The sequence below is a fragment of the Phalacrocorax carbo genome, chromosome 2 (assembly GCF_963921805.1).
Source record: "Phalacrocorax carbo chromosome 2, bPhaCar2.1, whole genome shotgun sequence".
Classification (NCBI taxonomy): Eukaryota; Metazoa; Chordata; class Aves; order Suliformes; family Phalacrocoracidae; genus Phalacrocorax; species Phalacrocorax carbo.
Window position 1 is genome coordinate 122,946,326 of NC_087514.1, and position 16,431 is coordinate 122,962,756.

General features: G+C 38.1%; 2 protein-coding genes across 3 annotated transcripts in view; one reads left to right on the plus strand and one right to left on the minus strand.

Annotated features, from left to right (window-relative positions):
- STT3B (STT3 oligosaccharyltransferase complex catalytic subunit B) overlaps positions 1-16,431 on the minus strand; it is a 476,425-nt gene that overhangs the window by 216,443 nt on the left and 243,551 nt on the right. The window lies entirely within an intron of this gene.
- Positions 1-16,431, plus strand: part of GADL1 (glutamate decarboxylase like 1) — an 83,659-nt gene that overhangs the window by 2,835 nt on the left and 64,393 nt on the right. For both annotated transcript variants that reach the window (XM_064444213.1, XM_064444212.1), the window contains 5 exons: positions 7,432-7,601; positions 8,375-8,501; positions 10,197-10,287; positions 10,993-11,099; positions 12,555-12,670. In XM_064444213.1, coding sequence (XP_064300283.1) covers positions 7,452-7,601; positions 8,375-8,501; positions 10,197-10,287; positions 10,993-11,099; positions 12,555-12,670 — 591 coding nt within the window. In that variant the 5' untranslated portion in view covers positions 7,432-7,451. The remainder of the gene's footprint in view (positions 1-7,431; positions 7,602-8,374; positions 8,502-10,196; positions 10,288-10,992; positions 11,100-12,554; positions 12,671-16,431) is intronic.

Consider the following 16,431-nt stretch of genomic DNA (forward strand, 5'->3'; position numbering starts at 1 on the left):
AAGAATTCTGTATATGGAGGAAAAAAAAAATAGGTGAGATGTTCCCTTGTGGGGCATAAAGGCTGAGTCTATTAAGCAGAGTCTCAAGCAAGTTGTTACTAGCTCATCAAGTACAACAAACAGAGTTGGAGCTGGAAACCACAAGAGGAAGGAAGCAGCCAGCATTTACGCAACATGCTGCTTTTTAACTTCTGAATTGCTGGCTGCTCAGTGTGTATATATGTTAAGTTTGGGGTGTTATGTGGTTTGCATCTGCCAGCAGACTGGGGAGATGAGTCAGCAAATGTTTATTTTGTGTAAGAGGTTGCTGTGTTGCCATCTCAAACAGGTGTAATGTGAAGCATGGTAAAACATACTGGAAGTTAAGGTGACTTTAGGGCTCTGGTAATGTGACACTCGGGTTAGTATTTTGGTCAGAGTGGAGGGATAGGATCTCTCCTGTGTCTTTAAAATCTGATCTGATAAAAAAAGATACTAGGATCTTTGCTAATACCACTTCATCAAAGGGAAGGAGACATAGGTTTGCAAGAAATGAAATTTGCATCAAATAAAGCCGTTCTACGTGAGTGCATTCATTCCGCTTTAAAAGTAATAAGAATTTTCTTGGCAGTTAATGAACATTTAGTGAAGAAGCTTAATTTGACATTTGAGAAGTTCAATAAATAATTTTTCTTCCTTGATTAAGGCATCTTTTAAGCTGTCACTTATACAACCAAGATTTGTCACTTTTTAATGCATTGGGAGATCTTGTTGCATACTGATTCAGCTATTATTGCCTATTAAACAGTTTAGATTTCATGTGCCTTAATTTCCTTGCTCTTGGCTATTTTAAGCAGCCTCCTTCTATAAAGACCATTTGTATTTCCATAAATGTTTATTACCTGTTCAAGACACAAAATGGACACATTGGAATACATCTCTCTTTCTCCGACTTCCCTTGGGATAGTCAGTCCTACTGCTCATCCCAAATGTTTACAGAAACTACATCTCCAAGTTTTGCAAAAATAAAAAGTTACATTTTGTATGGCCTTTTTTGCTTTGTCTCAAACTGTAGAGGTTGTTGGAGGTAGTTGTTTGTAAAACACTGGTAGTTCAAGGATACTCAGCAGGACATGGCTAAATTGGGGCCATTTCCCCCTTTTTTTTATTCTCCCATCTGTGCACACAAGTTACCTTATTTTAACATTAATGGAGTTTATACATGTGCAATGAGGGAATAATAAATTAAAAAGGCAAATCATTGTTGTTTTGTGGCATGTTTCTGTTGATGATTATTGTCAGGACTAGTCTAAGGGCAATAATAAAAGGTGACTTTGACCTGGCTCAAAAGCATGTATGTCCATCTCTATTACAGATCTTGAGTATGTGTGATATTGATTTTATTTTTTAATGAAAAACTTGTCCAGTGTCAGCAAATAGGAGGTGTCTTTCAAGTCACTGGACCAAAGGTTTTTTTTTCAGTGCCATAAATATGATGAGGAAAGTGGTTCTTAGTGACCAAGGTCTTTTGTCAGCGAAGTAGCAATACCTCTATGAAGTAGCTGGTTAAATCTAGATAATTTGGAAGAGATTTTGGCTCTAAAACTTGGATGTCCCTGCCCTTTCATCTCACCTTATGTAAGCTGAAAAGCCTCATAAATATGATCTTATCCATTCGCAAATGTCAGGATTTCAAAAAGAAAGGTTGTCTCATAGCAGCTTGGTGTCCCTATGCTAGTTATACTGCAAGAGAGCTTGTGTGTCTCTGAGCTTCTTAAACTCATTCCTCTCAAGCAGACCTGTTCCATTGTTCAGGGATTACTGAGCCCCTTCTCTTGCCAATACATCATGTTAAAAGGCTGTTACACTTGCCTGAAGGGGAAAGAGTGAGCAACAAATGCTGTGTGTACCTGGTATTTGGTTGCAGTGCTGATGCTTATCTCAAATGACTAATTAAATTTTGGCATGGTCGAAAAAAAAAACCAACAAACCCAAAATAAATTATCCATCTTCTGCCTTTCTTAAGGGAAAAGTGGAAGACTGGGATCACGGATGAAGTCAGACTTCAGGTGGTGTGGGGACTCTGGGTCTCTTTCAGCTGCCTTGCTGGGGCAGGGATCATGCAGTCTAACTGATGAGCCCTAGCATGCGTATCATGGCCAGATCTGTGCATCATCCAAGGCATCATCCAAGCTGTTGCCCTCCAAAAGGACTGCCGGTGTCTTCTGCTGGGACTTGCCATGGTATATTGTCACCTAGAAGCTTGGCCTCTTGCGGCTCAGGAGTTGTTTCCCAAAACCACATAGGAATATCAAGGCAGGCACGATGTCAAGTGATGGGTCCAGACCCCGGCCGGGTCCCTCATCTGTGTGACTGGTCTCTGCTGATCTGACCAGTAACGTTATAATAGTTGTGCAAGTAAGCTTGCTCCATTTTGAAAGTGAATTGAACTACTTTGCTGTACATAATATGCTCATAAATTATGAATGTCTATGTAGGAACTAGTTCAGAGGACCTAGTGGGCTGGAAAGTTACATCCTGATTTACTGTGCACTAGCTTCCCCCTGTTAGTAGCTAAGGTCATATCTCAAAGCAATGTTGTAGATGTGAATTAGTGAGCAGTAATTGGACATCCTTTGTAGGAAACAGAAAATATGGAAGTGTTTATGATGTTAAGAGAGTGAGAGGAAAAAGGTTGTTTTGACTGTGACTTGCATGTAGGGGTAAAACTTCCTAATATGAAATGCAGAGATTTCAACTTGCACTGATTCTCAGAAAACTCAGTTTTAGTAAATTATTGCTTGCTTGGTTGATTTTTGAAAGACCGGAGTTAAAAATTGTTTTTATGTTATGACTAAAAATATAGTTCTTGCATGAAATTACAGGCTGCCGTGGACTCTTTTTAAATCAAGTTGCAGGACTTCCATTTGGAAAAAAAAACAAACAATTGTATTTTCACTTCAACTTTTTCCAGTAGGAAGCAGTGAAGTCTCAGGGATTCTTCATATTCTATGTCGGTCACACATAAATTTGTCACTTCTGTCTGAACTCAGCCTCCTGAAGTTAACTTTGTGATCCCATGCACAATGCCTGTGATTGACTTGCATGTTGCATATATATTCACTTTCCCCCAGAAAAAGGGGCGTTCATTAAATGTTCATTATCAATGTGCAACTTCTAATTAAAATAGAAGCCATTTCATTTCTCAGATACTCCCTATGCTGTTGGCAGATGTTAAAAATTAGAACATTTGGGCTGAGAGATTCTCACTGGGGTCAGGAAGTTGGGATTTCCATTTCATAGTTGACATCTGCCGTTTCTCAGTTTCTCATCAGGTTGAATTCCAATTCTCCACGGCCTTTCTTCCTAATTGGAAATGTTACAGCATGAATCGTTCCTGCAGTTACTTGGTTAGGGCACTGAGAAGTCATTGTTAAATATTAGCGTCAGTTCCTGAGGTTTGGTTGCATAAAAATTCCCGATTCTTCCTTCTTGACTTTTGTCTGCTTCTTTTATTTATTTTTCTTTTTAGCATATCCTACCTAGTACTGTTGTGTACAGCAAGCACTTGGCACACAGTGAATGGGCACACCATGCCATGAGCATTCACCTAATAAGCGTGCCCCCTTGGGACTCTGGAAACATCTCTGAAGGCAGAACCTCTCCTAGTGCAGACCTTGTGCTCCCTGTCAGATATTTGCTGCTGGGGCTCCTCTCCAGGTTTCTCTCTCTCCTCCCAACCTTTCCTTTCAGAATGGGAAATTCAGGTGTGGGATGGAGAATAGGACCAGTTTGTTGTAGTGTTGCATTTCAGTGCTAGCAGTGTGCTCAAAGAGACTATTGAGGCGCCTGTGAGCCTGGACACAAGCACTTTTGTTTTCCTCGGGTCCTGCTTTATAAAGGTCACTTTTGCATTTTCATAGCCAGAGGATTCCTGCTGGGGGGTAGGGGGCTGTTACAGACCTTCTGAATGGATGTACCCAACTTTGTCCACAGGCCTTGTCCATAAACCTGCAAAATGGGAACATGTATAGGAGCAATTACATGAGCCCTGCCATAGCTGTGCCTACTTATTTTTTTTAAAAAATGGATGGCTTTTCCAGGACACCAAGTCAACTTATATACTGGATTCTAAGTAACCTGTATCTCCTTTATTTGGCAACAGGCCTGGGAAATCAGTTTATAAAGAAACAATGTATTTTGTCTTAAAACTGGAATGGCTTTACTTCAGTCATAGACATATAGAAAACAGTGATTAAAAAAACCAGAAGTGTCTTTAAAGATTTTGTATGCCAAGGGACTCAGCTGCATACTACGGGACAGGTTTGTGTTTTAATACTTTGACACATGATATGGCACCACTGTAATCTGTGAAACATGGTGGTGCGGAGTCCTGACACTGAAGTTCACTTGCTTGCTTTTGCTGGACACACAGAAAGAAAATACTGAGGTCTTTGGAAAGAAGAACTGTGACTAGATCATACAGAATAAGAAATTTAAAATTTGTTTTTGATTAATGCCTGCCATTATTATTGCATTTGTTACAAAGCAGAAATCAGCCTTTGGTCAAAGCCAGCCGTTTTCATTCACTTGAATAGTCAGTGGTGCTAGACCAGTGTCAACTGAACAGGATTTGGCTCTGGCATTTAGGCACAAGCTACTCTTTCATAACCACCCCCTTCTGTTTCTGCCTTTTCCTTGTGAGCAGTAAATCTTTCTGGGCATTTTATTTTACTCTCCCAAATGTTGTCAGAACGTGCCAAGTACAAGGCTCTAGTCTCTTTTTGTAATGCAAGAATTTAGCAGTGAACATTTTTATATGTTTATGGAAACACAGATGCAGCTTTTAAAATACTTGATAGTGCTTACATAAAGATATAGAAACATCTGAAAAAAAAAGTTTATTTTTCTGTACATTATTTCAGCTCCAATTAATTTATGCTTTCTGCAGGGAAAAAAAAATATTGATCAAAAAAATGAAATGCTGGGTCGCAATCCTTAGGCTTCTGTAACAGAACATTTCATTCAGGATTAAATGTGAGAATTATGGGCTTGATTCTGCCGCTGCTGAAGCCAGTGGCTAAATGCCCAATCACCTCCAATTGGAGCAGGATTGAATCTTCTCTTTTGCAGGAGGATATAGTGAACAGTCAATAATCCTTAATCTCTGATTTAAAGCACTTCCATTTGGTAAAGTTTTTGTTCTGTTTCAAGCCTGGAGCCATTTGGCTGAAATTGCATTTGATATACTTTCTGGAAGTCTGTTCTCTGAGTCCGCTCAGGAATCTGTTTCTGCGTTCTTAAATAGAAAAGAATATACTTATTGCAGCCACATCTCTAGATTGTTTGCCTATCACGTGTGAAAACAAAAAAGGTATATTTGACAAGGTGTTGTTTCTATGAAGTGGGCTCAATGTGGAACACATTCTGCTAGTGCAATCAGGTGTGTTTGAGACAGATATGTAAAAGGCCCAAAATTCTTTGAAAATGATGTTTTGAGCATTCGAGGTATGACTTTTTAAAAAAGTTTAATTCTTTTTAAAGAGACAACATGAATTATCAGCTCATAAAGATAGTGTGTGTGTTTCTTAGCTTGGATGCTGAGTTCTGAGAAGGTGTTAAAGGCATGCTTTTTAACATGGGTCCTGTGACATAAAAAGTGAACCTTGAATCTTTCTGGAGGTTCACCCATCTAAAACATAATAAATTGGTCATAGGATCTTTTAAATAATGTGACAAAAAAAGAAATAATATTATGGAAATTCAGACTTTTATAATCTACTTAGTTTTTCCTCTTCAAGGTTTTTACAACTACCAGGAGGAAACACATTTATTTTCCAGTAAAGGGGAGTTTGGAGTTCTCATAAGAACTCCAGAAGTCAGACAGTTATAAGTAGAAGGTTAAGTATCACGGGATTTGCAGCAAAATCATGATAGGTGGGAATATTGTATATATTCAACAGTGGTTTGCAAAACCTGAAGACCTTTACCTCAGAAAATGTCTATGTTTGGGGCTTCATTTAGCTGCTGATTGTGAAATAGTTGTTACTGGAAATGAATAGGAATAGTCTTAAGGTATGTTCCAGGGCAGAATTATGTCAGCAAGTTCAGATTGAAATGGTAAGTGATAACCAAAAAAATATTGAGAAAGTGGTAAATAATTGCAAGGTGTATTATTTAATGAAATATAATGTCAGCTAAGTCCTGAACTCTTTGCTGGAGCCTTGCACAGTTAAGGTGGTGTTGAAATGAAGGGTCTTTTCCCTCCCTTCCTTCTGACCCCTCTACTTTGTCTTTCTCTTTGTGTGTCTTTCTCTTTGCTTTGTCTTCCTCTTCAGTGTCTGAACTTTCTCCTTCGTGCATCTTTACCCTTCTACCATCCTCACTGTAGATGAAGATGACCCTTCAAGGCAATGCTGCCTGGCTTCATAGATCTTAGCTATTCTAAGGCAAGATCAGTGGAGAGATGTTGTCTGTAACCCAGATAATTTGGATATGGTAGTTACCGCTTCTCCTTTCAGCCCTATACTGTTTCAAATGTCTTTTCCCATGATATCTCCAAATGTCTCACTTTCATCTTTATCCTCACGTTGATTAAAACTGGAGTCCTGATCTTACCGTATGAAATCAATACATGAAATAGAGACGTAGTTGCTGCTATTGGCCAGTGTCATATAAACATCTTGGATGTGCTTTCAGAAGTAATGTAAAGGAGGAAGTGGCAATGGGTTTATGGAACACATCAGGAGAGTGCATCTCCTGGATAAAGGTGAGGGAGAAGAAAAAGATCATTGTGAAGTGAATAAACAAGATAATCTGCACATCAGATTAGTGTGATTAGTGACTGAGGGCCCTTAATAAGGGCAGAAATGAGAGAAGTACAGGTATGTGATATTGACAGCAACATCAAAAGGTTTTATCTTGATGGAGTGTGGGTCAGTGAAAGACTTCGCAGAGGATGCAGAAGACTCAGAGCAATAGGACTGACTGGTGGAACAAGCAGCATAAAAATATGGGAAATGAAGCTGAAAAGTATTTAATGAAAAAGGGGAGCAGGAGGGATGATGTGGAGGGAAACATTTTCAGCTAAGAAAAATGCCTATTAACTTGCACTTTATTTCTGTTTATCCAGCTGCATCATATTGTAGGCCACAACTGTATTTTCCTCTGTGTTTGGAAGGTGCCTTGCATGCTTTTGTATGCTACAGAAAGCAGTAGATACCATACAGTAGGCTATTATTACCTACATAATACCAATCTAAGTTTGAAGTAACATGTCGGGGTTTTTGTCTGTAAAGATTCTTCCACCAAAATCTAGGTGGAAGTCCATGTGATATTTTTCCTTAAGTTGACTATATCTTCAGCAGTGAAGGAATATTTTTAAAAATGTTTTTTTAGTTTATGATTTAGCTGTCCAGGTCTTGCTCTAATGGTGAGTTATTTATCTTACAGTTGGTGTTTGCAAACAGGAGATGCTCCAGAAGAAGAATGCTGTTTTGGTGGATGGGGTAATTTTAAATGGTCCAATAATGGACTCAAAAGCAGGAGAGAAGTTTGTGGAAGAAGTCTGTAAGATCATAATGGAAGAAGTCATCCAGAAAGCTGATGATGTAACAGAAAAGGTAAAGCCATAGAGTGTTGTTGAGAATTTGTAGCAGAGAAAATGAACAGTGAAATAATTTTTTTCTAAGCAGCCTCAAAATTGCTCCTAGTCTCTCTGAAATAAAAAGACAGCCTTACAAATTAAGAATTATACAAATTCATATTATAAAACCTTTCAGTAGCATAACTAGCATACATATTTGCCAGAAAATAATGAGTTTTCTCATCTCAAAGTACAATGGTCACTTTCTTTGAGAAAACAAATGGGTGTAGTGTTTTTCTTGTTTGGGATGGGGGAAGTTAGTTATTTGCTCCTTGAGATGCTGGTATTGGAGAAGGAAGAACAGTGGATGTGGTAGCACTGTGAAAGAGCAACATTATGAGATTGCTATGGGTTTGGCAGAACCCCTGCTTAAGAGGCTGTATGGGAAGAGGAGCTACAAATGAATCATGCTTGCCTTTGGGCATGCACTAGTTGCTCCCACCTCTTGGCAGAACAGCATCTGGAAATGCTGTGATTACAAATCCTTAGCTAAGGACAGAATTTGACCTGCAGGCCTCTTGCTTTTCTGCTTTCCAGCATCCCCCACTCCAATTTTTATGGTGAAGTAATGCCCAAGACACAATAAAACCAAGATCCCATGAGACCAGTTTACCAGAGATATTTTCTAGTGGCATGCTGCCCTGCAATGGGCAGTTTTGTGAAACTAGTGCTGAATGTGATGCTTACCTTGTACCTTTAACCTCTTCCTCTTGGCTAACCTGTTCACTGCTGGTGTCTCCCCATCACTAGGTTTGTGAATGGCGAGCCCCCGAAACACTGAAGCAGATTCTCGACCTGGAAATGAGGGACACTGGAGAATCTCATCAGAAACTCTTGCAACTCTGCCAGGATGTTATACAATACAGCGTCAAAACCAGTAGGAGTGTGATTTCTAGTGATTTTGTATGCTAACTTAGGAAGACAGGATACTGTTTACAAAGTTCTGTCACCTTTCAGGAAACAGGAGGTGTGAATGTTTATTTTCTGCCTGCCTATACAAGTATGCAAACATTGGTCGTGTTTCCGTTGTTCAGGTGAATGCTGGTTGCCATAGGTTTGACTAAAATGTATAATCATGGCAAACTAATTGAGAACTAATTTCTGTAATGCCATTAATGGTAGATTCTGTCATTTTGAAGTGTTGTGAAAGTCACCTAGGCAAGTATGATGTAACAGTCTAGCAAAACATGCAGGAGGAAGACCTTTGTGTGTGTTTTCCTGCTGTGAGTGGTGTGGAGTGGAGTTGCCATGACTGCCTTCATACATTCTTAGTGACAATTACCCTGCATTTACTATTGTTTGAGCAATAGCCTTATAGGGTGTTAATTTGCTGATAGGCAGTAATTCCTGTTCCAGACACTGTGAGAAGAGCACCTGCAGTGTTTCAGAGACAGTACACCACTTCTCTGCAGGATTAGTTCTCTGTGGCTAACCTTTCTGCAGCATGTGTAGTATAATTCAATCTTAGTGAGAAGGGACGAACAACATCTGTTCAGGAAATAGTGCTGTGGCTCAGTAGCTCAGGATTTCAGATGTGGCACGGCTTAGGCTGTGTTTTAGAAAGTGAGAAGGACATTTGATACAGTTAGTTGTGCATTTCCAGGGCATGTTCCCTGCTACAGTCCCTGTTGCTAGAAAGTAAAACCGTAAAATAATTCTGAGAGTGAACGTATGCCTTTGAAAACCATAGAAAAGTAGCCATACTGATGTACAGGAGGAGTGCACTAATAATATGCAACCATAATTACTGCGTTACTGGAAGGTGTTCTATTTATCTTAATTTTGCAGACTGCCTTTAGATTTTAATTTGTTACACTATGTCACCTCAGAAAGGATATTGTGTATAAAAATATGCTGTGCAAATAGTCTTTAATCTATAAACATTTATCGAAGCCCCAGAGGTAATATAAATGGAGCTAAACACTTTACCTATTTTTTCATATAGAAGTACTGTGCTGTGGATTAAAATTTAAGTGGTGATCCCACTGCTGAACTGACTTGTTTTTGTAGTCACTGATAGTATAGAATTTTCTCATAATCAGTTATATATCAGTGTTTAAAGGCATGTAAACAAATTCTGATAACTTGTCATTTTAAGTCTGCAGCAAGTTTTTTTTCAGGCCATTATGCTGCCTCTTTCAGTGCTGAGACTTTGGTGAGAGCACAGGCAGAGCTGCCTGGGATCAGCAGGTTCCTGATTCACAGTATTCACGCTGCTTAGCAAAATTTGGCTGAGCATCCATTGTGGCCTCTCAAGACCACTGTTAAAAGTCACTCTGTTTACTCAATCGTTGAGCTATGTTTTTTTTTATTTATAAAACTTGAGAACAACCCACATTCATTCTGTGCACTACTTACATCTCTCAAACCTTGTTTTGAGACCTGAAAGAACTTATTAAATTTACTTTCAAAGGGTTGTCTAACCTAAGAAAAGGACAGTAAGTCCAGAAAATACAGTGAATGATGAAGTGAATTGTGGTTTGCAGTGATCAGCGTTCAACTGAAAGGGCCTGTGATATATTCTCTTTTCTCGTCTATCCTGTCACTGCTTGCTTTTCTTCTGTATTTTCAGGTCATCCAAGATTTTTCAATCAGCTGTATGCCGGAATAGATTATTACTCATTAGTGGCTCGTTTCATTACAGAAGCACTGAACCCAAGTGTGTAAGTGTAGTTCTTTTTCCTCTTGATGATGAATTAGCATGCTTTTTGGAATAACAGCTTTTTTTGCTTCCCCCACCCCCTTCTGATTTCGGCTTTCGGTGTTATAGAGGAGGTAGGAAATGTGCAGGAATTTGGGAGAGAAAACAGTCTGCATTGTTTGGATAGCTCACCAGAAGGTTGGCTAATCTGATGAGGCCTTTTTTTCTAGTTTGGGAGTTGGGGCTTAAGAGGAGAAATCCTTGGGCTTTTTTCAAGGCTTTTAAATGTAGACTTTTATCTTATGTAGTGCCTAAAAATGATTTGATCAGACTTACTCAGTTGTTCATTTCCTTTGAAGCATTCTGCAGAGTTGAATGCAAATGGTTACCTCCCTACTGTTTCCTTGCAGATGTAAAGCCTAAACAAAAAGTAACTGTTGCTTGTAATATATCATTATAGCTGAAACTTAAGCATGTGACCTACATTAAAATCAAACGCAGATGTATTACTTTGAGAGTGGAAGTGTCAATGTGATTCTGTCAGGATCTAAGCAGTTGCTCTACTGGGTCAGATTCATAGTGGTTTTAGTTTAGAGTTCTACTGCTGATGGTGATTAGCTTCTGATAGATTAGAGAAAGGTACAAGAAACTATCTTGTTTTACCAATATTCTGTGGCATGAGTTCTGTAGTCTTAATACCAATCAAGATGCTTTCATTTCTGTTCAGATACACATATGAAGTATCCCCTGTGTTTCTGTTAGTGGAAGAAGCAGTCATCAAGAAAATGATTGAGTTCATAGGCTGGGAGGAAGGTGATGGTATCTTTAATCCAGGTAGGAATGATTCAGATTTCAAGCTGAGTCATTATAAACCAACTAATACCAGTAATTTCATGAACGTTGGACTTGTTTGAATATTTGAAAATGCATGCGAAAATCCAGTGATGCACACAGAGCTACTCAATCCAGGCTTATCTTATGTGTTTCTAGTAATAATTCTGTGGATCTAATCAGTGAATGAATGAGAACTGTTCTATCTTAAATATAATTACATGGAAATTAATTGTTTGTGACTGATGCCCTTCCTGACCTTATTAACAACAATACCAACAGCCACATGGGACTGAGTCAAATTGGTTAAGAGTCAGGGAGCTGATTTAAGTGCTAGACACCAACCAGTGGTGCCTGAGGGCACTGATCTGTGTATCTTGCCTATCAGCTGTGGGAGCCAGAGTTTATCTTTGTGGGAAGGTCATGAGTTTAACTCCTTTGAGTTTTGATAGATTTTTTTTTTTTAATGTTATGACAAGGCCAACCAAACAAATATTTCTTAAGCTGCTTGATAAGCTACAGCTTTCAAACGTTCTGTAAAGCAGAGTTCAAGCCCACTGTATTGAGATAAGGAAGCATAATGATATTATTCCACAGGTTATTTGGATAACAAATTATCAGGCTTGATGCGAAGCTTTTCTATCTAATTTGGGGGTGAGAAGAGGAATTAAATGAGTAAATGGATTTATAGCTCCCCTCCAAAGCCAAAACAAAATCAGTAATTCTAGCCTACATGTGAGTAGTAGAAAAATAAATACACTGCAATCCCCGAATTGTTTTTTTTTTAAATATATCGTTGGTATGGTTTTTTTTTCCACATGAGATTTGACCTGTATTTTCGGTAAAATCCTTGCTTTTATGGCAGAATTGCTTAATTAAAACTACTGAGATATTGTCAAAAGATAAATTAACTGTGCTAGTTTTATGTAAGGGTTTTTCTTATTATTTCAGTTTTGCTCTTTTAAGTGAATGAAACCTGTCCAGATCTTACCTTGCAGATCTTCCAGTTACCACTCACTCTGGTGTTTTGTTTTTTTTTTTTCTAATGGCTTTTTCCTCCCCATAATACTCCGAGGCCTGGTTGCCCAAGAGATCTAGGCTCTGTATGGTGCCGCCACAGCTGAGCTCGGTGCAGGCTGCTGAGCTAGCACTGCTTCAGTGTAAATGGGAAAGAGCTGTTGCAGGGTATGCCCAGTTGGGGAGGACTGTTTGGATGCAGTTCTTATTCTTCAGGAAATATCCCCAAAGAGCATTCAAACACACTCTGTTTCCATGCATTCTGCAGAGCCCAGAGCTCATTTTATGTCTGTAGGCTTTTGGGGAGGAAATAAGCTATGATGGATGCATCTATAGGTTAACTATATGGTTTATTTTTTTTCCCTAACAGGTCAAGCGCTTGGACACAGCACAGGTGCTAGGACTGTGGCTAATACGATATTTGAATGTCTCTTTCTACAGGTGGCTCTGTTTCTAATATGTATGCTATGAACTTAGCAAGATACAAATTTTGTCCTGAGATAAAGGAAAAAGGGCTTTCAGGTTTGCCAAGACTGGTCCTGTTCACTTCGGAAGAGGTAAAAAACAAAAAATGCTTTTTGAACTCTGTTTTTTCAAAGGCTGCAAAATTATACCATTTGCATATCTAATGGGGCACTGGTATGGCAAATTTGTCATCCATGTATGATGTGCAATATTGGAGCTAAGTGGCGAAGTCTGGTGGTGAATTTCCCTGCAGAAGCTTCCTTGCTTTCAGAAAACAAACACTGATGTTCTTGCTCTTGGAAACTGCTGGTAGAAGAATAGGTTGTATGGGGGGCAAACCTGAAGCAGAATGCATGCAGTGTGTTGTGGAGGTCTGCAGCATTTGATTTCCCACACCATAAAGTCTAGCAGGAGCCATAGGTAGGCTTTGGATGTAAAAGATTTTTTTCTGCAGGTTTAATTTGCACTAAGCTGAGCACTTGTGGACCTGGGAGATGGCTTTTGCAGCTCTCACTCTGCCCTATGCCTGAATACAGATTGGCTGTGGTACAGAACCAAACCCACCATGAAGCATTTCAGAAAAAACGGCTCGATTTTTATACATTTTTTTTTAAATAATTGAAAATATGTGGCTAGTTTAAAAGTTTTTGAATAATATCTGTCCAAACTGCCTGTGGGAGATTGAGTTATATTCATACGTTTATTCTGAAGCTATTTTTTTGAGGATTTTTCTCTCGCCTGTCCCTCCAATTTTAAGAGTTTATAATTTGATTAGTACAGAGTTGTTATTAATTCTGATTCCACTATATAAAGGCCCCAGTGGAAGTGAGAGTGTTGTTGTACTAAGAAGTATATAGTTACTAGAATAATTTTAGCTCTTAAGTTTATGCTCTAAACAGTTTGCAGTGTAAATAGAAGAGACTTATTCTGAAGAGGCCTGAGGGATGAAGGCATTGCATAAGTTGTCCAAGACAGCACATATATTTTGGAACTGAATCCAAATGTCCCAAATACAAGGATTTTTTTTCTTCAGGCAAAATATATTTAGGTTTTTTCTTTCTGAAAAGTGTACATATGAAATGACATGCCAGTTCATACTTAATCCATCACATTACATCTTAAAAATAGCTAAGGAAGTAAAAATGAGGTTGAAACATGTTCTGCTAATGCTTTTGAAGTGAAGCATGTAGAATTTTTATCATGAAGTAACATTTTATTTCATTGCAAGATTTAATTAAAACGTATGCTCTCCTACTCTAAAAGAAACAAACATTTAATTTCATGACAAAATAAATTTTATTTGACCCCCAGTCTAAATTTATTTTGATGTCTTTGCTTCACCAGAAAAACCAAAACCACATAACATAGAGCTGACCAGGAAAAATAAGTCGGTAAATTATTTGTAAGGCAGTGCTCTTGATTTCTAATACTTTGCTTGATTCACAAAACCATGTTGTCTTTAGTACTCAATAATAATTTGCTGTGAAGCTTTCACTTTTAGTAGTTGGTTATTGTCTAAGATCTCTAGTGTTTATTCACGGTTACGTGGGAGGAAATGTGCAAATTCATAAATACTTGCTTTAGATCCACCTGTACTGAGTCCAAGTTATGCTACTTTTTAGAAGTTTGTTTAGTTCAGGTATGTCATATTGAGAATATATGTAATAAATGGCCCACGCTGAAGATAAGTGCTTGTGTCACACAATCTTAATTTATTATTTGTTTTTATTTTGAGCCTTCCTTCATTTAGCATTTTGAGCCTTGTTTGTTTGTTTTTAACTGAAGAGGTACCTGGAGAAGCAAATGATTAAAAAAAATTGATTGTACAGAAGTTAACAACCTGTGTTTATCTTCGATGTGAATCAGGCAAACAGTGTTGGCATGGAGAAGCCGTGAAGCTATAATGAACTGCGAGTATTGATAAGGAGTCAAAACACCTGGCTGCTCAAGGCACTTGCATCATTCTAGGGCTTCGCTTCAACACTGTGTTCAAATGAGATGATCTTTGCCTTGAGTTGCCTTGAGTCCCGAACTTGAATCTGGTACTTGGCAGACTGAAAGAGTTGCCTTGCTGTAGAGCAGGGGAATCCAGACTTAATTTTATGTGATCTGGAGCTACGTGTTTTTGTGTGTTCTTGGATAACATGAAGGTGTATAATGCATAGCTCACCCAAGGTCCTTACATGCTCTATTTGGTCTTCAGGAATAAAAAGGTTCCTTGTTCCTGCAAGTAAAATGCTTAGCTACTTAAAACCATGGTGATACACAATGAACACTGTTTATGCTCCATTGTTCTCTTGCTGGACCATTACAGAGTGATTCCTCCTGTCACAGTAATAGAGAAATTGTTATACCCCACTTTCTTGAGGCATGATTTGTGGCTCTGTAGGAACTGAATACAGTTGTAGTAGTAATAGATGTCAGCCCACCTATTTATTACTTTTTGCTATTTGGGTCTCATCTGAACTTTTTTCTGACCCAAGAATATATTGCATTGATCTGAATGGTAGAAATCTGCTAAATTTGAGGTAACTGAGGGTAGAAGAGGATGTGTAAACAGTTGAAATGTGCATGCTGATATAAGCAGTTTTTTAAATGCAATGAGAATAAATTCCTCCCCAGTGCAACTTGATCATGAAAGTAATAAAGTGAGAGAACACAACATTAACTCACCATGTTGTCCCCTGTTGAAATTACAACAGACAAAAATGAGTAATAAAACAATCTCATAATAACATAATTGCTTTATGCAATCATGTTTCTAGGAAACTTTTCAAAATCAAGAAAATACAAATTTATCTTTTGTTTTAATGAGCACAGGGGGAAAGTACCTTGTCTTTGCGAACATTATTAGGAAATGAAAACTATGTATAGCTCTAGTTAAAACAGTACAGCAGCACATCTTAAACGCATTGTTCCAATTTGATCTTGTGCTCAAAGGCACTAATTTCTTACTACAAATGGCTACCGATTTAATAATGTGTCCAAACAAACAAAACTGCAAAAGATGTGGCAAGAGTAAGCTGAACTCACCGTATTTAAAATTATTATTTAAAATTATGTATATAATCTCGATACAAATAATACCTTTTATTTGGATATTTCTTTCTCTTTTTTTGGAAAGGGAACTATGAGCAAGTGAATTAGTTGACACTGTTGTGACTGGAGCTGCTAAGTGTTCTCCGGTATATTTTTTCTTAAAATGATTTGGTGTAATTTAGCTTAATGGATTCTAGTTATGATAGTGGGGAAAAAGAAAAATTTTTGTATGTTTTCAATCAATATAACTGAAAGACTACTTTTTTTTTTCATCAAAGAAAGCATATTCCAAGTCTATGTAGTAGTATAAGTCTTGTCCCTTTTCTGTTCTACTGAAGACCTGACAAAATTTTCCAAGAGGTGCATAAGTACTTGTGGAGGTGAGGAATAATGTATCTTACAGCCTGTTTTGTTGTTCCCTTTGTTCTTCTCTTTCCTCAGCATTTTGGTATAATCTCTCAGGTGCTCAAGCCTCTTATCTTTCTCCCAGTCTCCCATGCCATTTTTTGGGTAACAAAATACATGATTTAGTGATTGCCTGTTGACTAATATACTGAATTTGCAGGTCTACTGCTTTCTCAGTTTGGAGCAATCTGATTATTCCTGGTGATTCATACCTTTCATTTGAACCTAATGGCTAGAAATCAGTGATGGAGGCAACTTGTATTTTAAGTGATTCACTAATCAGTTGAAAACATTTCCAAACTTCTACTGAACAACACACAGCCACTCTACCATCATTATTATCATTATTGATGTAATTTGATGTAATGCATGACTAACTATCCACCTATGTATGTTGTTATTCTTGTAA